We start from the raw sequence: 24,579 nt of genomic DNA, 5'->3' as shown, positions 1-24,579 counted from the left end.
CAAATGTCAGAGCCCACCAGGACAAAATTATTGCAGCAGCAGAATTCTCCGCCGACGCCACATTTAATGCAGTCAAATTCTCGTCTAGGGCCGTAGCATCTCACGTATCAGCACGGAGACTACTATGGCTCAGGCATTGGCAGGAGGATACCAAGCATAAATGCAAGTTGGCATCAGCCCCAGTATTGGGGGATAAATTATTTGGCAGTGTCTTGGAGCCCCTCCTTATAGAGAATAGAAACAAAAAAGTGCTTCCCCCTCTTTTTCGGAGATCTGAAAACAGAACGCCCCAGTCGTTTCGAAGGGGTTCCTTTCGGCCCTACTATCAAGGCCCATACCTTCCCAGATCTCAGAGAACATCAGGTTACAGGCCCAGTTTTAGACAGGATAGGTCTGAATCTTCCGATAGAGGTCAGCGGGGAGGCCAAAACAGACGAAACCCCAGAGGCACTGGAGGCCAATTTTTTCATCGCCCCAAGTGAGTCCTTCACAGCAGTTCCCATTGGAGGGTGGCTAAAATTGTTTGCTGATCAATGGGACAGTTCCACCTCTGATGCGTGGGTCAGGGACACTATTAGGTTTGGTTTGGCGCTAGAGTTTCAATCCTCCCCCCCGAACTTTTTCATTAGGAGCCCTAGGTCCACGGACCCCATTAAGAGGGGTCCCATTAAGAGGTTGATGCAGGAGGCTATCAATCATCTCCTACATATTCGGGCCATTAGAGAGGTCCCATCTGAACAGCGGGGTCAAGGCTGTTACCCTCTATTGTTTGTGGTCCCAAAGAGTTCGGGGGGCTGGAGGGCAATTCTGTACCTCAAATGTCTGAACAGATCATTGGTTTATCGAAAATTCAAGATGACTACTCTCCAATCCATTCTGCTCAGCATCAGAGAGAACGATGTCCTGACCTCTATAGATCTCACAGAGGCCTATCTACATACCAATTAGACCTGCTCACTACAAATATCTTAGATTTTGCTATTGTGATTGGCACTACGAATATATCGCTCTACCATTCGGTCTGGCTTTGGCCCCCAGGACTTTTACCAAGGTCCTCGCGGCTTTGGCTGCCTCACTCAGGATCAAATCTATTCGCTTACAATGTTATCTGGATGATATTTTAATTTTGTCATCTTCCAGACACCAAGCAAACTTGGATACCAAGATTACCCTGGAGACCCTTCAGGGTCATGGCTTTTCCATAAATTTGGATAAAAGCCATTTGATCCCCTCAACTAGGTTAGTTCATTTAGGGGCAGTGATAGATACCGTGGAAGGCAAGGTCTTTCTCTCTCAGGACAGGTTAAACAGTATCCAGTCTTTGGCCAGAGAGATCAGAGCCTTAAAGAGGGTTTCCCCGGCAGTGCTGTCTCAACTGTTAGGCAAACTGATTTCTTGTATTTCCATTGTGCCTTGGGCTCGATTCCATTCTAGAGAGCTGCAGTGGTTCCTGCTACCTTTCCAGTGATCCGGAAAAGCCACTTCCAACGTCCGGATAAAGGTACCGCACAATGTGCTCCGATCGCTCCGCTGGTGGTCGGAAAAAACGATAAACAAGGGGTGTCCTTTCAAGGAACCTTACAGGGCACCGATCACAACCGATGCCAGCCTGGTAGGATGGGGGGCTCACTTCCAATCCCACACTGTGCAGGGAATTTGGACTATTTCCGAACAATCACAAAGCATCAACCTGTTGGAGCTGCGAGCAGTTTACCTGGCCTTACGCAGTTTCCTACCCGTTTTCCAATCATGCCACATTCTGGTCTTGACAGACAATATCACAACCAAGGCCCACATAAACAGACAGGGGGGTACCCATTCCAAACTTCTGATGCTGGAGACGGCCAAGTTGTTCAAGTGGGCCGAGGCCAATTTGTTTTCGCTCAAGGCAGAACACATAGCAGGGGACTTAAACACACAAGCGGACTGACTCAGCAGGGCCACGATAGATCAGGCAGAGTGGCGCCTACACCCGTCTGTCTTCCAGGAAGCAGTGCGGAGGTTTGGGCAACCGGTGATCGATCTATTTGCTTCTCCTCTCAACACCCAATTGCCCCAGTATATTTCAAGGTACCTGACTCGGGGTGGAGGCCGTCAATGCCCTACGATGTCAGTGGCTTCCCGGACTTCTATATGCGTTTCCTCCACTCCCGGTAATACCCAGGTTGATCCAGAAGTTATTGGAGGAACGAGCAGAATTGATATTGGTCGCCCCTTACTGGCCCAGGCGAACGTGTAAATCGCAGATTTACAGGACCTGTCGAGGGAACAACCTTGGAAAATTCCACCGTCGAAGGTTTCCCTCTCCCAAGGGCCGGTACTTCACCCGGACCCACAATGGCTCAGTCTAGCCGTATGGAGGTTGAGCGGAGCCTTTTAAGGGCCCAACAGATTTCAGAGGATGCTATTGCCACCATTCAAGCATCCAGACGGTCAATAACAAATCGTATATACGAGGCCACGTGGTCCGCCTTCTGTCGCTGGTGCCGGGGGTCTAAGATCGACCCAACTGCCCCAACAATAGGACAGTTATTGGACTTTTTACAGGAGGGGTTGGCCAAGGGCCTATCTCCAAATACTTTACGCAGACAGGAGGTGGCTTTAGCCTCGGTGATAACCTGGGGTGACCTCCGTTCCATAGCGCACCATCCACATGTCCGCAGCTTTCTTAAGGGCGCTGCAAACTTACGACCTCCTGTAATTCACCGCTATCCCACCTGGGACCTCAACAAGGTGTTAACCGCACTTACAACTGGCCCATTCAAGCCTTTAAGAACCACTAGTCCTAAATTCCTGACATATAAGGTGGCCTTCCTAATTGCAATCACATCAGCTAGGAGAATTTCCGAATTGGCGGCATTGTCAATGAGAAAGGACCTGTGCATGTTTCATGCGGACAGAGTGATTCTCCGATTGGATCCATCATTCACTCCTAAAGTAAATTCAGCCTTCCACAGAGCACAGGAGTTGGTCCTTCCAAATTTTTGTCCAAAACCATCTCACAGACTGGAGCATCAATGGCATTGACTTGACGTTCGAAGGTCCTTAAGCATCTATCTAGACCGCACGGTGGCATTTCGAAAATCTGAGGCTCTATTCCTATCCTTCAATCCATCCACTTTAGGGCAAAAGGTGTTGTCGACGACCATCGGTAGATGGTTGAGAGCCACCATAGCTAAAAGTTACGAATGCCAGTCCATCTCAGTTCCTCAAGGCATTACAGCCCACTCAACAAAGAGTGAACAACATCAGCAGCATGGGCCACACGGGCTTCCATAGACGAAATTTGCAGAGCAGCAACTTGGGCTTCACCATCTCCCTTTGTCAGAAATTATAAAATTGATGTCTATGCCTCAGCAGACACTTCATTTGGCAGAAGAGTCCTGCAGAGGGTCCACAGAGTTTAGGAGTGGATTTTGATCCAGACGGAGTCCCTCCCTAAGGACAGGCCAAGCTTTGGTATGTCCCACTTCTGGTATGTCCCACTTCTGGATGCTCTGAACAGCTCATGGGAGAAAGGGCATTGGTACTTACCTGATATGCCCGTTCTCTGTGAGCTGTGAAGAGCATCCAGCCCCACCCATTTCTTTCCGTCTGGTGGGGTTCCATTCCAGTCAGGGATCTAGATTAGGTGATGAGTCCCGGACTTTGGCACTCAGTCTTCGCAAAACTGGGGGACGCTAAGGAGGTGTTCCGTGGAGGAGGAGGAGCGTCCCGGAGTTTTAAGCCCAACCTTTCCAGAAGAGACTGAAGCACCTCCCACTTCTGGATGCTCTGAACAGCTCACAGAGAACGGGCGTATCAGGTAAGTACCAACACCCTGTTTAGATTAGTCTATTCAAGATGACTTCAGACATACATCTTGCAAATGATAGTGATAAACACTAGAAATTGGGAATGAGTCATAACAACATTTGCACAGCTCACATTGCTGCTTCAAATACTTTTCCTGGTGTTCTTTGTGCACAAAATAGCTGTGCACCTTTTTTAATGCTTTCTATAGGTCTGGTATGCAGATCTGGCACATCCATATCTATCCCCCTTTCCCATCAACTACAGAAAGGTACTATGAAGAGCTGCGGATGGTTAGCTCTCAAGCCCAAGCATCTGCAGTGTATGAATGGTAATTTAAAAAGGGAAGGATTTGGAAATGATTGGTTGGAAAACATTAAATGTTAATGTTCATTGCTTCACCAGTAATGTGTGAAGTGGTCCCTCATCAACCCTAGAATGTGTGTCAGCAACTTTTCATTTAAGCAATCCAGTCATGGCTGTTCAGGGTTGATTTACTGACATGGTGAAAGACAGAGAAGGAGAATGCATGTAAATAATTGTTACAGCAGTCCTAAATTGGAGTCTTAGGATGACCCAGAGGATACAGGAAGAGGACAGGATTCTCTGCTCTGATTTTAGAGTGTTGAGAAAGAGCAAAACTGAGCCCACACCTTCCTTGGGGTTGCCTATCTGTTTGTTCTAAGGAAGGTTAAGAGACTTCCAGTAAATGCATGGATAATACTGCATATCTTGCTTGCTCAGTTTTCTCTTCTCAGCACAGTAATGTACTGGTGGCTTTAGCAGAGGGCACTTCTAATTCTTGATAAAAGTAAAGAAACCTGTATGTATGTGTCTGTATTAAAAAAAGATCTTGGCATGCTTTGATGCAAGTTACTTGGATAAAACACACCTGAAATTCTGCAGAAGGTGGTGATTGCTTTATTGTAATTTAATTCTTGTCCCTATAAAAAGATGACAGAAGTCAAACAAAAAGTATTTTGTGCAGAGGGGGAATAATAAGTAGACCAAAATGGCCTACTAATGGTTGAAATATTGCAGCCTGAACACAACTGAAATGTCTTAAAGGAGCAACATCCTAGCAATGCTTTCAAAGTAAATCTGTTCTTACTGGTCATTTTCATGGCACTTTGTTTTATTAATACTCATCAGCATATTGGAAATATCCAGATGAAATGAAAGCTGGCCTTTTAATTTATTTATTTATTTATTTATTTATTTATCTTTAGAAAATGTTTTGCCTAATTTTTTTTGTTTAATAAAATAAATCCTAAAGCAAACGCTTTCTCTCTGAAATGCAATCATAAGGCGTGGGGCTTCTTGATTTATGTATGAAAACCAGGGAAGGAGTTAAACTCGCGATGTCTTCCTTTGGCAGCTTCAGATCAAGCATGCTGTGACTGAAGCCGAAATAAAGCAGCTGAAAAGAAAGGTAAGAATGAAGGCTGTGATGGCCATAAAATCCTTTGCTTCCCTTGGAGACTTGCCAAAATCCATTCTTGAGAATGTTTTCCAGAAAAGCTGCAAGAACTGGCTCTGTGGATGTGCCTTGTAATAGCTGGACTATTTTTAATAGTGCTGTGCAAAGTAATTGAAATGGGATGGGCAAAAGAACAAATGAAGGACTTTTGTTTGAATTTTCAAAGAAGCCAACCGGGAGGACATGGGCATAATCTATATTTAGCTTTTGCTCACTGGGTAGTCCTGGGCACTATAGTTTTTGTAAAAAGGGAGGTTTTTGTACAGTTAAAATGGAGTAACCCCCATATAAGCTATATAAAATGCCACCATGACAATTGTATTAATTATTTAATAGATAATTGTATTGTCTTCAGTGTTTTGACTTTCCTACTGAACTGCTAGGATGCTATCAGTTGGAAGTTCTGTCTTGTTATGCTTCCCTTCCTTGTTTCCCATGGTTAGATCTTTTGTCAAAAGTTGGAGGGCATCTTCTACTTTATTGCATGAACATTCCTTCTGATTTCTTTGAACTTTAATTGGAATATGTTACTTGTGCTTTTTCCTTTGTTGTTACCTATCTTTGAGATGAGCTATTCCATAGATTTAAAAAATGGTTTCTAAAATAGTTATAATGGCAATAAATCATAGCATATTTTTTTCTTTCCATAACAAGAGTTCTGCTGCGTAAGTTGCTAGCTGTCCACTTAAAACTTCCTTCACACTGTTTTAAGCTATAAGGCTCTTAAATCAGCTAGTTTGGTGTTAAAAACAGCTGAAGCAAGAATAATCCAGCTTGCAACATGACTATCTACAGCTAGTCCAAATCAAGCTTAGAGTACTAATTTTCCCTTTTCCAATAAAACTAACACCTGTCCACTATCATCCATGTCTGAAAGAAATGTTGCAACTTTTGTATAAGGCTGCTTATGAAGGATTTTAAGCATAGCACAAGATATTTCAACCTTAGGTTGAAATTTTTTATTGTGATTTCTACAAATCTCTACTATTTGCCATGATGGCAAATGGGCAGAATTCAGAAAGAAATGGAGACCATCAGATTCCAGTTGTCTATTCCTATCCCATCCTGTCCTAAATTTCTGTTGGATGTAAATTTATGTCGATGGGTCAGACACACCGTCACAACTAACAACAGCAAAAGATTATATTAACCTATCAAGATATATTCAGATTTTAAATACAATTGCTGGCTTTGTAAACAATATGAATTCCCCAAGCTTTTATTCCAGTGTAAAGATATGGAGCTGCTGGTGCCTATGAATAGTTGTTTGATTTGTTCTTTGTTTTTGTTGGTTTTTGTTTGGCCTTGATTTTCATTAAGATCATTATTTGTTTGGTTATTTATTTGATCCTACACTAAGTGAAATTAATGCAATGCAGCTAATTAGCTTATCAATTAACATATAAGTATTTCCTCTCACATTCTCTACAGCTACAATCAATTGAACAGGAGAAAGCTCGCTGGCGCATTGAGAAAGCCCAGCTGGAACAGAGTGTAGAAGAAAACAAGGAGCGGATGGAGAAGCTGGAGGGATACTGGATGGAGGCTCAGAATTTGTGCCAGGCTGTGGATGAGCACTTAAAAGAGACCCAGGCCCAGTACCAGACTCTGGAAAGGAAATACAGCAAAGCTAAGCGACTTATTAAGGAGTATCAACAGAAGTAAGAACTAGAATGCCAGATCTACTTCATAATTCTCAACCTCCATCCCTTCAACTCCTGTCCTATCATAAGCATTTCCCAAAGCTAGAGTACTTGGATTAGCACCATACCATCCGATGGGACTGGTACGCATATGGAACAAATCAGGTTACTGAGAATGGGCAGCAGCATGCCTGATCAAACCACCTATCAAAATAAACATAACTCCACGTGGTTTCTTAAAACACCTTTGGTGGTTTTAATGTGTTTTTTAAAAATCAAGCTGTGCATTCTGATAAAGAATGTGAGACATTCTTGATAAGGATGGGAGACAGATAGGGAAATAACTAAGCAAAATGATCCTCCTCCCCCCCCCCTTCCTTTTTTGTTTATTAGTTTTATGTTATATGTGAAGTACTAGCTGAATCATTTCACAGTTTGGGAACTAGTAATGAGTGGTTTTTCACAGAATATTTTCACTGTAGGCAGAAACTATAGTCTGATTTATATAAGTTGGATAGAATCTAGAAATGATTGAGAATGCTGGTCCATTTCAATAGGTATGGAATTATATGTTTAATGTATATAATCTACTATCTACCTACCCAGCTACCGGTATCTACCCAGTTTCTTGCAAATAATACTTCAAGAGAAAAAAAGAGATTGTTTTTTTTGTGCCCAATATATTAATTTTGTGTGTTCACTTATGAGGATTTTTGATGCAGAGAAAGCATTCAAAATGAAAGTGTCTGTTCTGTTGGGTAAGTTGAATAGACTGATTAGATTTTTTTTTAAAGCAGAACATTCACCTGAGCTAAAGGGTTCTAGAGTCAATATTCCCTGAAATATTTAGGCATACCCTGTTTCTCCAACAATATGGCCTCCCCCAATAGGAAGTCCCAGCATGTTTTATAGGCATGAAATGAAATTAAGCCCCTCCCCCCAAATTAAGGCCTATATTAAAACATGCGAAATGTGGGGGGATGGTGGGGGGGCTTGCCGTTAGGAAGTACTTTTGTTGCACACCTGGATATGGTGCTGCCTGCGTTGACCCCGATACGAAGTGCCCCACCAACGCCGAGGTCAACATCCAAGCTGTCGCCACCCGCCCGCCCAAAGATGCAAGGGGGGGAATTAAGTCACCCCCAAAAAGACAGCCTAGCCATTTTTTCGGGGCTCAAAAAAAAAAAAATAAGACCCGGCCTTATTATATGAGAAACACGGTAGTTTGCACAATTCTTGCTGAAGTTGCTACTAAATTGCCATTTTACTTAACAAAAGAGGAAATTATTATTTAAATAGAGACAAATATTTAATTAAGTTAAAATTTAATTGTTATATATTAAATAAAATTTATTTTTTCTACTGGGCCTGTTTAACTTTTTGTACATTCTTTTAGCTTGTAACACATCATTCAAATGCAAATGTCATTCTTTTGCCTAAAAGAAGTTGTGACCCTAGCGTGATCCATCCTTTTTCATCATTGGATAGTGATCTGCATTTCTGACTTTGGTTTTTAACCCCAACCTTCTTTTTCCACTTGCAGAGAAATAGAGTTCCTCAAGAAAGAGACAGCTCAGCGTCGCATCCAAGAGGAGTCGGAGTTGGCTCACAAGGAGGAAGTTGACAAGTTGCAAGAGAAGGTGGGCATCAAGGACAGTGCTGGGGGCTTACCATGACCCCAAAAGGGATGAGAAAAAGGAAAGGGAATGAAAAGAGATGGAGAGGCCATAGTTTTGCCTCAGGACACATGAGAGAACTCTTGCTGTTAGAACAACCTAGCTGTAAATATGAGCACTTGTCACAAGGCTGGCAGATAGAGGAGAAAGAGGGGGACATGCCGGCCTTTCTGAACTCCTTTATTGCTGGGCATGGATTATTTGACCTTAAGATGATTTCATCTGAAGCAATCATTAGTTAAGGGATAGCAGCGGGGAGAAGAGAGGGGAATATACTGAATCCTTCTATCTGATTGATAATTGCATCTCATACCCTTTTCACACAGGATCCTATATTTGCATAGTGGAAATCTTTTTATCTTTCTGAAGCTTCCACCAGAGAAATTTCCATCAGATATTGAATCCATTGTTCTTCCCCGCAGGTCCTGCAATCTGAGAAACTTATCTGATTTTACATCAGGGCATATCAGATCCCATATAGATCTCTAGAATTCAATCTTAATTTAGGATTTGTTCCTTCTTCATATACATTTGCTCTGAGTGGGAATTACATACCAGGCCTTGCTGACTCTGCAACAGATCTCATGATCAAATCTTTCTGTCTGTCTTTCTGTCTGTCTTGTTTGTCTGTCTGTCTGTCTGTTTATATCCATCCATCCATCCATCCATCCATCCATGATTTTCTTACTGGGCCATGGGGAATCTGCCACATCTTCGCTCTGAGTTTCTGTGATAGGAATGCCTGATATGGAAGTCAAAACCAAAGTGAAAACCTTTTCTGTGAATATCTTGGAAACGCTAATGGCTATTTATTCACTAGCTCCCTCTGCAGTGCATTGTTGGAAATTCAGCCCCTAAAAACCTAACCATTTAGGTCTTTCCCCTTATTCACCATCCTGACCTTGGTCATGGAAACAGATCCACTGATCATTAGTTACAGAAGAAAAGAGTGAGGTTCACAGGCACACAAGCTAAAGTTAGCAAAAGAGTCAGCATTACCTTTTTGAAGGAATTAAACTTTAGTTTTACATAAATTGATGCAATATTTTTTATTCCTGGGCTGCCAGATGGAAAACTATCAGAATTGGGGAATATTTGCTATGCTTGTGGTGTCTGGACAAAGTAAGATTGGGATAGAATCCAAGCTGGTATATCCTAGAGAGAGTTATTGTGTGCAAAATAATAATCTGGTGTGGAAGTGCACCTGTGTGAGGTAGCCATTGATTGAAAAAAATGATACAAATGAGCTGCCTCAATCTAGATTGTAGATAACAGATTCTTTTTTTTTTTTTTAATTTCTCTGTTTTCTTCCGCAATATTCAGGCTTAGGGCTTAGTTATGCCAAATTTTCCTTCCTTTACAAACTTTAACTAAGAGTATATTCCCTGACAGTTTTTGAAATCTGGGCAGTCTAATCTTTATCTAACCAATATAAACATTACATACATTACATTATTATGAAAAGTACAAGATTGCACTATAATTCCATTCCTTTTTAAAGGAGTTTAACCTTTATTCAAGCCACAAAGTCAAGGATTTAGCTCTGCTTTCCCAGTGATTGCTCCCATGATGTTCTCTTTTTCCCCAAACAGTTCTTTCATCATCATCGCTCCATTGATTTCTCCTTGACCTGCTCCCCATGTATGTTGCTGATCAACATTTTCTTCTTTCCTTCTCTGTTTTGGCACAGTAGCTAATTGTTCACAAGGTTTCTAAAACAAGTACCTTGATGGACAGTGCTGATGGAATTGGGCAGCCTATAAATAAATAAAGGACATGTTGGCAGAAATTTTGGGACAAGTGTAAGAAGGAAGGATAGCCAAAATTGAGTTTTCAAAGATGTTGAATCTATTTACCTACTGCAGTAATGTTTCTACGACAGTAGCTTTGTGATTGTTAAGTCCAAGCTTGAAAACGGAAGTGGGGTCTTTGTGATGTCTTTCATTGGCATGCTAAAAATCAAGGCTTACAGGTGTAGTCTAACATCTGGACACCCATAAGTTCCCTACTACTTAAACTTCAATTGAAAGGGTGGTTGATTCATTTATTCCAAAAGTGAACAAACAATGGTTCATGAAATTTACAGATACCCTAAGCTCCATTTTTGAGGCTTTTCAGAACTTTTCTCCAAGACTGTGATATTTGGCAGCAAAGTTACATTTTTTTCCCTTTGTTAATTCAGAATAGCTTTAAACAGATTTTGTGGTGTGTGTTTTTTTAAAGAATCTCTTTCCAAGATGAGAAAAAAAATATAATTTTCAAGTCTGACTTGGAGAGCACATTGCCTATATGGCTAACTCCATTTTTTTTAATCAATGGAAGTTTTTCATATTCTTCAGAGAAGTCACATTCTATACACGATATAATTGAAGCATTGATAAATGTTGCCAAATTACACCAATTCAGGAAAGTTTATTTGTAATGCCAAAAACATAGTTGTATTGAATCAGCTAGATGGACAAGTCCCAGATCTTTTGTGGATGTGGATAGTACACCCACTTCGTTTAATAAATGGAATTCTTGTCCCCAAGGACAGCCCCATATCCAAATAATCCATTATTATTGTCAAGAGTTTACATACATCCTCTCACATATAACAGTTAATGATCTGAAAGTATAATAGCACTATTATGGGAGGTAAGTCTATTTATTTTAGTAGAGGCTCATTTCTTCTCTTTCTATTAATGAATAAGAAAGTAAGTAATATGGAAATATCTGTGTCATGTGTATAACTTGCAATCCTGCAGATTTTTCTAATTCATGCCTTCAATCCCAATCAGCATGTTTAGTAGTAAGAGGTACTGAAAAGGTAATTCAGCAAATTATAAACAACTTGATATATAGCAGTGCAACAGGGAATGAAAATGACACGAAAAGAGATTAAAGGCCTAAGTCATTTGAAATCTGCAGTAAACAAGGTCTCCTAATTTTATTCTTATACATTTTAGCATTAAACTTTCCTTCACTGCCCTTAATTATTTTTTCTCGCCATTTTTTTCCTTTAGCAATTTCTTATAGTTATCTGTCACTTTGAGCCAGCAAAACCATTGGTGTCTCCAGCCACATTACCTGTATTTCTTTCCTAAGTCCACCTACCTTTCCCCATCCCGAACACTCCTTACTCTGCCTGGAGAATTTCTCTTTATCCCTTTCTGTTATGTGTTTTTCAGATCTCTGAACTGGAGGCGAAGCTGCAGACTTTGAAAAATTCCAACACGACTTAAAAAGAGAGAGAGAGAGAGAGAGAGAGCAGAAAAACATATAAACCAACCAGAGAAATTAATTCATCTTATTATTAACTATTATTACTATTATTCGCAAGGGACATTTTTAGAATTTTCTTCCACCCATGCCCAGTCTTTATTCTTCCTCATCCTGTGCCTCGTTCGCTTAATTTTACTGCAGGGGAAATACTGTAAAGCCCAGCACTGTCAGAAGAACTACTACAGAAAAAGTAGTAGATGACCTTGTCATCTGTTGAGTATGAGGCTATGAAAGACCAGGTGGGGTGGTGAAATTCTAGATGGACGGCAGAGACACAACCCACCTCTTGATGGTGATGAATCATTGTCAGTTTCTGTGTCTGGTGTGCGTCTTGTGTCAACTGGAGAAACAGATCATGGAGGGTGGGAAGATGGTCAACTGTGTCCAGTGATGTATGTCTTCTGTCCCATCTGCCTGATGAGAATCTTTACGGATTGGGACTAATGCCCCATGTCTATACATTGACTTGTTGGCTCTTCAGTTGTGCAGGCAACTAGAACATAGAAAGACTCTGCTGGTGACAAATAAGACCAGCGGTTTTCATTTTGCTTCCTGAGTCTTAATCTTTTGAGCTGGGTGGGGTGGAGGGTGGGACATTTGTCTAGTTTTGAGATGGGAAGATCTTTAATTTTCCATCCTTTGGACAACTTGGAATCCATTGTTCTCTATGTTTTGTGGTGGGAACTATATCTGTTTTCTAACGAGTGAGCCAGCAGGAGGTTTTGCTGACCATCTTTGGGACAACCCTGTTGGCAACTGAAAAAGACATCATGATTGACTTTTACATCAGGGAAGAAGTATCAGCCTGTTTTTCTTTTCCTCATTACATTTTATTCATATTATTTTGGAAGATTCCTGGGAATCTACATTCTGGAGACTAACAAACTGGACTCTCTCAAAGAACTTGAGGGTTCAGACGTAATTGCTGAGAGCAAATATATCAAGGCAGCTGTAGCCAGGAAATGAAGCCAGAAACTTTAGGAAAATATGGAACTGCCATTCTGTATTTGCATCTCCAAAGGCCACCAGTTTGTGCTGGATCCATCTCACCACTGTCAGCATCAGGGTTTGCTGGGGAAATTGGAATCTGGAACTAATTAGGAGCAAAACGTGAAAACAAAGCCCTGGTGGTCAAAAGCAAAGTGTACAATGAATCTTGTCTTTTTAATTTAATGGTAAGGGTTATTGCATTTTGTTTTCATTCATTACATCAGGTTTGAGGACCACTGCACAGATCCATTTAGTGCTGGGATTTAGAGTTCATCTCTCTTGTTGGCATACTGTTCTCCCTGGCAGTGACACAATATCATGTGTTGCACATGTTACCCTGTCAGTATCTTAACTTCAACACATTTCTTTTCCGAAGGAACAATTAGTGTAAACAGTAACCACAGAAAGGTCTATACCTTTCTACCTGGGAAATACCTTAGCTACCTGGGAGATCTTATGCCACAGCAGTTTTGAGCTATATGAGATGCTGGTGGGTTACAAAAGCTGTCCAAGGTGCCACCTGACTTCAACTCTTTTTGTCTCCTACCCCTTTCCCTCTATTTAATGAAGCAAAGCGGAATGCTATAGTTGTTATTCTATGTTCCTGCATGCTTATGAATCATGAGCTAGGAAGCAAAAAGCTATTCATTCAGAATCAAATATTACACCACAGAAAAGAGATTGCAAAAGAATATTTCCATGGAATAGCAAGTCCTTACAAGCACCACAAGTCTTGAAATCTACTGTATTCCATCAGTTTTATGGTCAGTTTATAAGCATCGCAATGTTGGTTTGAAAGATCTATGTAACTGGGACTAATGGCCAGTGTTTTATGCAGGGATAATAATTAAAGAGAGTAAGGAAAAAACAAGACTTGTTGTGAAGTGTAGCATGCTGAAACTCAAGAAAGATCTCCAAAAATATTTTCTCTATTAATGGGCTTGGTTCATACAACATACCAAGCTATACTGTAGTTTGTTGGACATTTACCATGTGTAAATCCAGCACAATTCAAGCTTAGTCAATAAACTACAGTAAACATACCATAGTGTACATGATGTGTGAAACCAGACATGTCTATCCTTGTTACTTTCTTAGACAGAATATTTCTTGTTAGTTAATTAGACTCATTCTTGTGCCTGGAGTTTAGTTGAATGTTGTATTATTTAAATAATTTTTAAACATGCACTAATAATCAAGTCCCCATTTAAGATTTTGCATATAAAGTAAGTTCATGAGAGTTGAAAAACATGAAAGTTCCTTCCCTTGCTGGTGTTCTCCATGCTGGTGTTCTCCATGGGTTCACATGGTTCCAAGCCGGCAGATGAGGATTGTAATTCAGGATACCCAGAAGATACCAGGTTGGCAAAACTTCCAGAAACAACTGTTCTAGAATGTCTTCTTGTTTTAAAGTATATAATGTAAAGGGGGGGAGGGTTTCAAATCAAGCAATTTCTCTCATCCAATCACAGCACCACCTCTTGGACGATACCAGCCTCATTCTGGTAATATTAAGTCTCATAGTTTGATAGTATTTTAATGGCATCTCATTTATTTAATATCTACTACAAGAAGTGGCAGTAGAAGTATATTTTGTAAAGTTGTTGCTGGAAAAGTAACTGTTTTGTCAAAAGAACTGAGCTATGCCATTTCAAAAGCTTGGAATTAATTATTTTAAAATAGTATTCTGTCAGGAAAAGTCTAGAAGGTTTCCTTTAGAATTGTCATGTTCTGGTCCCCATGTGTTCATGCACTTTTCACTGTGGGTAAGAAGATCCCAGGATATTTCCTTCCTATAATTTGAGATGTGTTCTTGGATTAATACTGCTGTGGAAAAAAAGATACTGGTGATGAAAGAGATTGAATATCAGGGTCAGCATTATAGAAGTTGGTATATTTTGAAGGATGATGATTTCTTTCACTTATTTCTCCAGGGTTCACGTAGAAATTTCCAGATCCCATAATGAGGACGTGTAGTTTATTTGTGATAAAAATAATTTTATCCTTCATAATTTGGAATTCAAAGGTTTGATGGGTGAAAACTGTTCACATATAAGATGAGTATTCAAGAAGATCACTTCCCAGAATTAAGCTAACCTTTGCATATTTCTGTGATCTGTTTATATACTCACATTGGTCAAACAGTGACAATTTGGTTGGTTATTTTCCATGTTTAATTTATACATGGAATGGGTATTCTATCCACATGCCATGATTTATGAAAAAGGAACTTCAGCATGGCAAATATTTTGGATTCAGTAATCAAAAATTAAAAACATCTTGGATAAAGTCCAAGACTTTATCCTAGAAGTGGGGAATCAAAGGATTTGGGAAGGGGCACTTTCCTATATCCTTTATATAGAAAGGGTCACATTGTAAATTGTTCTCACATATCTATCGTAACGCTCACTGCTCTTGAAGCTAAAAGAATCATATTGTATGTTAATGCACGTATAACGTGGGGAATATGCATTTTAGTGCTCTGTGAATTGCTCAAAAGTTTACTGCAAGTCTAGTTCAGCCAATTTACAGCCTCAGTCCCCTTTATGTATTATATTTGTTGCAGCACATTTTCCATCAACCGCTGGGGTGATAATGGAGTTGGTTGTCTGACGCTTGAAGGATCCAGGTTCGGTAGGAACTTACATGTGTATGATTGAGTGATGTCATTCAAAATAACACGTCCTATACTATGTTCTCTTTATGCATACAGATGGAAGAAGTTGCAGAAATAGCCACAACAGGAGAAATTGTGCCATTCTCCTAATAACATGGGAATTCCCATACATACAAAATGAAAACCATGGAAAGTAGCTCGAAAAGACTCTCCTTCATCTCCATACTGAATTACAGCAGGTTAAGTAGATCTACATCCAGCAAGATAGTATAAGAGATACACAAAATACTCTAAACTGGATGAAAGGTGGACAGGGAACAGTAATTCTTCTGAAAAGCAGATCAGATTTAAAAGAAAACATCTTAAATTTAATCTCACAAATATAAATGTATATGTATATAATATATATATATATGTATGTATGTATGTATGTATGTACGTACGTATTGTTTCTGGTTTTGTATTCCAATTGTCCTACCATCTGGTCATAAATAGCAAGATTTTGTTTCCAACCCTGTTCAGTTTTTCAAACGTTGCAGGGGAGGAACTTGCATGAATGCACTTGGCTGACGTAGCTAAAAATGTTCTTCAAAAGAATCCTTATAGAAGAGCAAGAGGAAATTTTTGTATAGATAGGTGGATAGGATGTAACCCATTGATTAGGATTCAAATATAAAATCCTCTCTTCATCGTGATGTTGGCCTTTTTCCTTCTCTCTGTTTCTTGAACAAGAGCTATTTAATCCATCACCCAACAAGATAGCCAGGAATGGAAAGATGGCATGGAATGCATTTTTATGGTGTCTGCAATGTATGCAGACAAATGGATAACTGCTCCAGAAAGTCATACACTGAGAGATATTAATATGATTTGAAGATGAGGTTGTATAATTTCCATTAAATTCCATTATTGCCTTTTATAGACTTCACTTTTGGATTGCAGAAGAAATGAGTTATGAAAATATCAAGGCAGATTAATGCTGTGAGTCAAATGAAAATAGGAACAGATTAGAGAGGAGAATTGCACTTCCTTTAAAAATTGTTCTGCATCTGAGAATCACTGTTGGGACACAACAGTGATACAGTGATGTTTCTGGATGAAGTGGGATTGTAATGTTCACCCCCATAGGGAAATTGGGAATAAGTTTATTGTTGCTCTTAAAGCAACAATAAACTTTAAGCCTATCAGAGATTTCACAAATAGCTATTTATTTTTTTAAATGCAAAAAAAAAAAAAAACACCCAACAGCATATTACTGGAGTTCAACAATTTGCTACAGAAATTTGTCAACTGAAGGGGGCTCCAGGAAGTGCAAAAAAAAAAAAAAGATGCAAGGCTACAGGTAACTTCATGGGCCAGAGATTGCCCTTCCTGTGCAATAGGACAATCTAAGACCAAGTGAATTTGTAAAAAAAAAGGGGGGGAGGGAGGCATTCAATTCAGAATTGAACTGTGTGATTCACTTAACCATTTAAATTTTGCCTTGATGTATTCATGGAAAGGCCACTCAACATCACAGGGGTTGAAAATATTTGAATGGAACTCAGAAAGCATGCTTTCAAGTAGAACAAAAGTCTACCACATCATTCATAAAAAGAATAAGGTTACCAAATTTGGAGGTAAAAGGTGTAAACAAGTATGAAATGTATTAGATTTTTAACCCTGCCTTCATTACTTTATAAATAATTCAAAGTGGCGAATGTACATAATACTTCTTTCTCCTCTTTTCCCCCCTCAACCTTTGAGGTGGGTTGGGCTGAGGGAGAGAGTCTGGCCCAAGGTCATCCAGCTGGTTTTCATGCCTAAAGCAGAATTAGAACTTAACAATCTCTTAAATTCTACGCCAGTACCTCCACCACTACACCAAACTGTCTCCCTTTTACATAATAATAATAATTTGGGATTAACTATAAGTTTGCCTGTGAAAATGTAGTTTGTCATTTGTGTTTCTAGACTGTTGTCATGCAAAATAGTATTGTGAAGGATCTTTGGTGCTCTCTATGCTTGATTGTTTCCTTGCTAGTCACTAGCATTGATAATGTTACCTAGTTTGGGTAATATAACATCTGCAAGTAAACAATGAAGTTTAGGGAGCACCAAGGATCCTTCACTTCAACCCTGAGCTACAAATATTCTCCTTTAAAGTAATATTGCAAATGTATATTTCCAAGACTTGACTGATTCACCATGAAAAACAAAGTGTTTGGCTTGATATTCGAAGACCTGAAAGCTACACTTAGTCCAATGTGTATATTAATAAAAGCTAATCAATCTGCCCTTCTAATAGCAAACTCTGGTACTGTTGCTAATGGCTGTGTAGTGAAATGGCGGTCAACAAACAAGATGAGGAATCCAATTGTTTTAGAAGAAGCATGGTGTTAGATCGATGTGCGGAAACAATCCAATAAGGATGGGGCTGTGCTCCATCCTTATTGGGCTACAAAATCTTACATGAGTAAGAATGGAATGGAGCACTCCGGAATGGACATAGTTACCTGGCAGGAATGCTGCCAAATTGCAACATTCATTTGCAGCTTTTCTTGTAGTGATAATAATATTTAAATTACAACTATACATGGTTCATTCTCCTCAGATAAATGATGCAGATAATCCTTGACTCACAATCATTCATTTAGCAACTGTTGGAAGTTAAAATAGCACTGAAAAAAAGTGACCTACAACCAATTCTCACACTTATTGTTATGGCATCCCCACACTCATCTGATCCAAATTCAGTTGCTTGGTAAACAGCATGTATATAGTACAGCTTTACTGTCCAGGGGTCACATGATCACCATTTGTGACCTTCACAGCTCCAAGCAAAGTCAAAGGGGGAGGGCTTGATTTGCTTAGTGTTCGTGTGACTCATTCAATATGGGGGAAAAGGTTATAAAATCAAGTGCGACTCATTTATCCGTCACTTCACTTAGTACCAAAAATTCTGATGCCAATTGCAGCTGCAAGTCAAGAACTACCTGTATAAATGAACAATTTAGATGATTGTTGATGAGTTGCTAAAAATAAAGGAAGATCCATCGTATGAAGACAAATAGAAGACAAGTCTGTTGACCGATACAGAATTCAACATAAATGTGTGTGTGCGCGCGTATTTCTTTTTTAGGGTAATTAGATAATTATGTATGTAAGCAAGCCACTTGCTAAATTAGGAGTGTGATGCTTATTGAAGTCTTGACTACAATTCCTATAATTCTTTGTCATTAGTCATACTAGTCATTGGGAATGTTACAGTCTCAAATCAATTGTGATTTAGTCGGTAATTTAGTACCAGAGACTTGCTGTACCAGGCTGTTGATTAATAGCACCACCTCTTTGAATCCAAGCATGTATACTAAGAAATAAAACTCAATGAACGCCTTATAATGTGTTCCCACTTTAATAGTGCAGTCTTGGTGGCTTCACTAATTACATTAGTTCGGGGAAAGAATACCATTGAAGCAACTTGTGTTAAGGACTTCTGATCTTTAGAAACACATTTGCCACTCAAATTTCATCTCTGGTACATTTTGAAAGCTAGGACTTTGGGGACAGGATATTGCAGAACTCAAAAGGATTTCACCACCTCTCCATTAGAAACCAGTTGCAGAATGATAGTTCCCCAATTTCCTTGCTTTCTCTTCTATCTAGAGAAATAAATATTACAGTGAGATCAAATTTGGATCAGTCACCAGGACATATATATTTGCCTTCATTTGTGAGGTATTACCGTGTTTGGATTATGGACCTGCAGCCCTGCTTTATAGTGAATGAGAATACAGTATAGGCCCCTTTTAATAAATATAACCTCCTAATTGGCTTGTCTCTCCAAAAGTGGAGAACCTTTCTGAAGCTCAACTAGTTCAGTTGGTGAAATTCTTGTAAGCCCATCCCCTTTTTTTCATCATACCTTGCTAAAGAAACTAGAAGAATCTATTTTTTAGTAACATAGAAAACTGACAGCAGCAGAAGACTTAGTGGTCCATCAAGCCTGCCCTTTGAGTTTTTTCTTTTTTTGAATTTGAATATTTTTTATTTTTTTATTTATCTTTATTTTTTATTTTTTTTAATATTTGTCAGGTGATCGTCAAATGTTTATCCCAAGCACGTTTCAGTCAGTTACTGATGACTGACCCACTACCTCCACTGAAAGTTGGTTACAAGCCTCCACTACTCTTTCTATGAATTTCTTTTCTGAAGATGTAAATTTGACATAATTTGAAATACCTTTTCTTGAAGTGAAAAATCAGTACATAAATAGATCTAGTAACTATGTTACCATCATCTCTAACAGCACATCCATATTGGCTGAGGAAGATGAGAGTTCGAGATGTGGCCTAACCTGAGAAATTCAGGAGCTAGTGAAAAAAAACACAATTTCACACACTGCACAAACAAATGCTCAGAAAGTTTGGTCAGCTTCAGGAGTATATTTAGAATTTGTCTACATGCAGTAGCAAAAGCAACTTTGCTATTGACGTGTTATGGGTGCTTTCCAAAGCATGAGTCCAAACAAACTGAACAGAATTCAATCTCCTCCCATTTCATTTAAAATATGTTCAGCCAGAACTAAAAAAAAGCTGAGTTGAGAAGTGAAATATATTCAAGGAAAAAGCAAAGTCCAGTTGCCTTTTGAAAAAAGGATAGTTGGGACATTCCTTTTTAACTAAGCTATTCCTGGAAATGAGGGAAGCCATGCCTAAGGTAAAATAGTCATGGAATAAGGGGACTACAACCACTATTGCAGGTTTAGGGAAAGAGTTGGGTGGCCGTTTGAGCTGGCCTCCCTGATCAAGGTAGGCATTTAGAGTTATTGCTTTTCCAACACATGGCTGGAATGTCCTATCTCAGTTGAATGATCTCCATGAAGGGGGATCTTCTCAAATAGCTTTGAATCCCAATAGCAATTTTGGAAAATTACACACAAGTCATCAGCTCTAAAAGTAAACAAAGAAAAGGTACATATGAGAAAAGAACATACGACACTGAACAGATATGGAAGAATCACACCAAAATCAAACTGATTTAAACAATTAGTATCATGGTGCACAGCTTGATACTGCAGGCCACGTGATCCCCAGATCCTTAAAAGTAGCCCAAAGTTTTTGCTAAAAGAAAACGTTTAACTGATAGAAAGGTAAATTTACTAAATAATCTTATTCATTCAATCAATGTATATAGCTGTTCAACTCAAATCAGTGACTCTGGGTGATAAATAATCAAAAATAAACCACAGAACAGAAAAGAAATGAAAAGCAAATAACATGAGATATTATAAACTATATATAATCAAGAAACAGCCCCTCACACACTCAGGATCCCAGGCTAAGGCACACAGCCAAGTCTTTAGAGGAAAAGGTGGGGGTAGAACCAGTGCTGCAGCACACAAAAGTGCACCACCCAGTCTTCACCAGCTGACATTTCTTTCTGAAAAAAGATTGCTATTTCTTAAATGAATAGGAAATACTTCACTATGCATTAGCCTCAAGCATAGTCTGTAATTACAACAATATCCCTCGGTCTCAAGTAGGCCATACAGGCAATCTGAAAAACTTTAGTATGCTCTGTGCTTTATTCCCCTTCTAGTACATAAAGTGTTTTATGATTGACCAAATGCAACATGGCAAACATTTAGTGGCAACTATTCAATATGGGCAGGAGAGTTCTGGAAGCTGAAGTCCATCCGTTTTAAAACTGTCAAGATCGAGAAATACTGATTTAATGAAATCAATCACGATATGCATTCAAAACTCCAAATATGCACATTGCCAGAAAGGCTGGGAAATCTTGATTTATGACACACATATCTGATTGGCTAGATATTTATCAGCAGTTTTTAAAAATTACTTTCTAAATGAGCAGGGAGTTGGATTTCATTGCTTCAATGCTACTATTTGTTTATCTATAACTATTTTTCTGTGAGCAGCAGTGCTTTCCTGTATGCTATGATTAGCTATCCTAGAAGATATAGGCTTATTGCATTATCAAATAATCTTATCTATTTGGATATCCAGTTATAATGGAATGGATACAGATTTGAATATATATAGGAAAGATCCTGTTATTGATATCCAATTTGAATTATGTTGATGACCATATCTGTAATATGTGCAATGTCTTTTTAATATTAATTATGCCATAAGCTATGGCCCAGCTGTATTATTAAAAGAGAATTCTGTCAAACAAAAAGAATGCATTGTTTTTAAATTACAAACATTAACACAGAGTGGCTGGGCAACTACCTTTTGTGGAAGCTTTAATCTATATTCCTACACTCAAGAGGACTTAGCAGCTAAGAACGCTTTCTCTCCTTTTAATCCTATTTTATAAATTCAACGAAGTTAACTGAATAAAATTTCTGGAGCTGTCCATTCAGCACCAAGTTCTTTACCTCTTCTGAACAAACCCTGCTGTCATCTCAAAATAACCCATTTTTTATTCCTATGAGCTAATTCTTATAACATGGATTTGGAAAGATGAGTTAAACACCTGGCTGGAAAAGTTTATATCACTATTTCTTTCTATTGAGATGGGGAAAGGAGGAAATGATTCCAGGAGAGGATAAACTGAGAGAACAATTTTCCTGCAGAGATTTGTTAATTTAAAGGGCTATTATCATATGCTGTTTAATTTCTGAATTGCTTAGATTCCTAATTGTTTAGAGATGCCAAACAGAGGTTGAACTCAATGCAAAACAAAACAAGAGCGATTTTGTTCATGTCAAACCAGTGTTATTGTACTGAGAATTTGAAATACATTTATGCATGTATTTATTTGTTCCACACATTAGATGCCCAAAGCATCTAATTCTTATTATTATCCATAAAAATGTGTAATCACAGCTAATTCTTTAGCTGATGTTGGCCTTTATAATACACTGAGTTCTTCCAAGGAACTTAGGAGTCATAATGAATGGGCAGAGTATGTGTGGATTCAATCAGTGTGCCCTTTTTTAATTGAGAGATGTAAATTGCTGTTGTTTTTTAAATTTATATGCTGCCTAAGACCCAGCCAGTTAAGCAGTATAAACTCATGCAATATACAATAACCATACAATAAAAATAAACTTCAACCAAAAGAGCACCATCATTTGTCCCAGAGGTGCTTTTACAGGAGTCAACTGGACTTTCTTGTTTTTTCTTTAAAGACATTTCACTTCTCATCCAAGAAGCTTCTTCAGCTCTGACAGGACAGTGGGGAATGGAAGGATTTATATTCCTTGCAGACAGCTGGTCATTTGCATCTTTTTAGAGGATCCTTGAAGCACTTGGAGGTTTACCCACTATTCTGTCAGAGCTGAAGAAGTTTCTAGGATGAGAAGTGAAACGTCTTTAAAGAAAAAAAACAAGAAGGTCCAGTTGCCTCCCGAAAAAGCACCTTTGGGACAACCATATCCTGAATGATTGAGAATCTCTATAAACACAATCATTTAAAAATGACATTTCCCTTCTATATAAAATGGTAACCCAATAATTAAACAACTAAAGGGAACTCCACTCTATTAGACCCTAATTGCTGAGGACAAAGCTAGATCTTAGTGGTTTTTCTAAAAGCCACTAAATTGACAAACATGGACTACACACATCTGGAATTAAAATTACCCTTCAGAGTTAAAATGCTAATGATAGAATAGACTCTTAAAATGTACAACCATACTTTATTCAATTAAACTTACATACTTTTTAAATATCTGGTAATATAAATCCATTGTATATTAAACTAAAATCCTTCTTTCTTCCCAGGATGGGAGACTGCATAGATCTCTGCTCCATTTTATAAGAATAAATATGTAGGTTGCTCATGAAAACAGCAGAATTGATGTAAACTTTGCAACATATAGCCAATCCAGGTTTAATGTCGTATGAAAAGTACACAATGGCTGCTATGGTCCAGAGTTGCCATGGTAATATTACCTAACTTAGTTCCCTCCATAATTAATTTTGAAATTTCCAAAATTCTTAATAGTCGTGATAAATAGGCTACCTAGGAATTTTGTAGCTTATAGTTCTCATAATTCTGGAAGCACCAAGCTGGAGAAGGCCACTGTAGAGATTGAGCCATAGATTTATTATGGGGTTACATATCAAGTGGATATCAAGCTAATGAATATCAACTATAATAGAAAGAAGAAACTATGTCCTACAGATGTCCTTGAATTTCCAATAACACTGGCCATAAAAAGGTGAGGAATTTTGGAAGGTATAGTTTAGCAACATATAGAGAGCCTCAAGTTCCCGTTGCACATTTTGGAAATTCTAACTGATAATAACTTCACTAAATAGCAGCTCTGGGTCATTCATTTGATGTGAGTTGGTGAAGAATATTTAGTAGAATATCAGAAGGACATTTCCAACATTTATCTTCTCCTTATACTTTGAACAGTAGAGCTGGAAATCAGGAGTTTATTTCATTCATGCATACAGAATAACAGAATAATATTGCTCAGGAAACCCTATACCATTTCAGACAAATACATTTGCCATTTGTTTTCTACCTGCAACTGCTGGGCAATTAACAGTATCTGAACATGGGAACTCCCTGTAAATGATGTGTTTATCCATAGATTCTGTGATATTCAAAATCTGAAGACCATTCACAAGGAAAGCTCTCATGTAATCATCAGGTGATGAAAAGCCCTGGTGTAAACTAGCTTGAATCTCCAGCTCATCTGTTTATGGGATATAAAAACAGTGATGCTGAGATTCTATGAAGGAAAAGAGGAAGAAGAAAATAAATTGATATCAGAAGTTAAGCAAATCCTGCTTCTCTGCAAAAAATCTTACCTGACAAATAATTCTGCAGAACTTAAAAACTGGCAAAAATTTCTATGTCACTTGTGTTTCTCCTAGTCAAGACTTTACCTTATGGGAGGGGGGCTCTGGGATCCGTCAAGAATTGCAGATTTTGCCGCGTCCTTCTGCCACTTATCCCTCCTCCTTCTCCCCCTCCTCCCCGCCCCTTCCACATCCATACCGGTCTGTGTGCTCATTACTCTTTCCGGCCGCCTGGAGAGATGCCTGATACCATCAGATCAGACCCAGGCTTCTTGGGAAGTAGACAAGCCAGGCAGGCAGGCTGCCCTAACCAAAAGCTTCAAGGACCTCAGAAAAGCAACACAGCACT

General features: G+C 38.9%; 1 protein-coding gene across 5 annotated transcripts in view; it reads left to right on the top strand.

Moving 5' to 3' along the window:
• The window catches only part of PPP1R9B (protein phosphatase 1 regulatory subunit 9B), a 96,173-nt gene extending 77,330 nt beyond the window's left edge, over window positions 1-18,843 (top strand). For 2 of the 5 annotated variants that reach the window (XM_087948332.1, XM_026669685.2), the window contains 4 exons: window positions 5,171-5,224; window positions 6,704-6,933; window positions 8,459-8,555; window positions 11,762-18,843. In XM_087948332.1, coding sequence (XP_087804458.1) covers window positions 5,171-5,224; window positions 6,704-6,933; window positions 8,459-8,555; window positions 11,762-11,815 — 435 coding nt within the window. In that variant the 3' untranslated portion in view covers window positions 11,816-18,843. The remainder of the gene's footprint in view (window positions 1-5,170; window positions 5,225-6,703; window positions 6,934-8,458; window positions 8,556-11,761) is intronic. The other 3 variants (XR_015746126.1, XM_087948333.1, XM_026669686.2) reach the window with 3 other exon arrangements.
• The last annotated feature ends 5,736 nt before the right edge of the window (window positions 18,844-24,579 follow it).

The sequence above is a fragment of the Notechis scutatus genome, chromosome Z (assembly GCF_049901735.1).
Source record: "Notechis scutatus isolate UNSWTSFEM ecotype Mainland chromosome Z, rNotScu1.2, whole genome shotgun sequence".
Lineage (NCBI taxonomy): Eukaryota > Metazoa > Chordata > Lepidosauria > Squamata > Elapidae > Notechis > Notechis scutatus.
The sequence above is the reverse complement of the archived record's forward strand: the minus strand, read 5'-3'. Positions and strand labels throughout refer to the sequence as shown.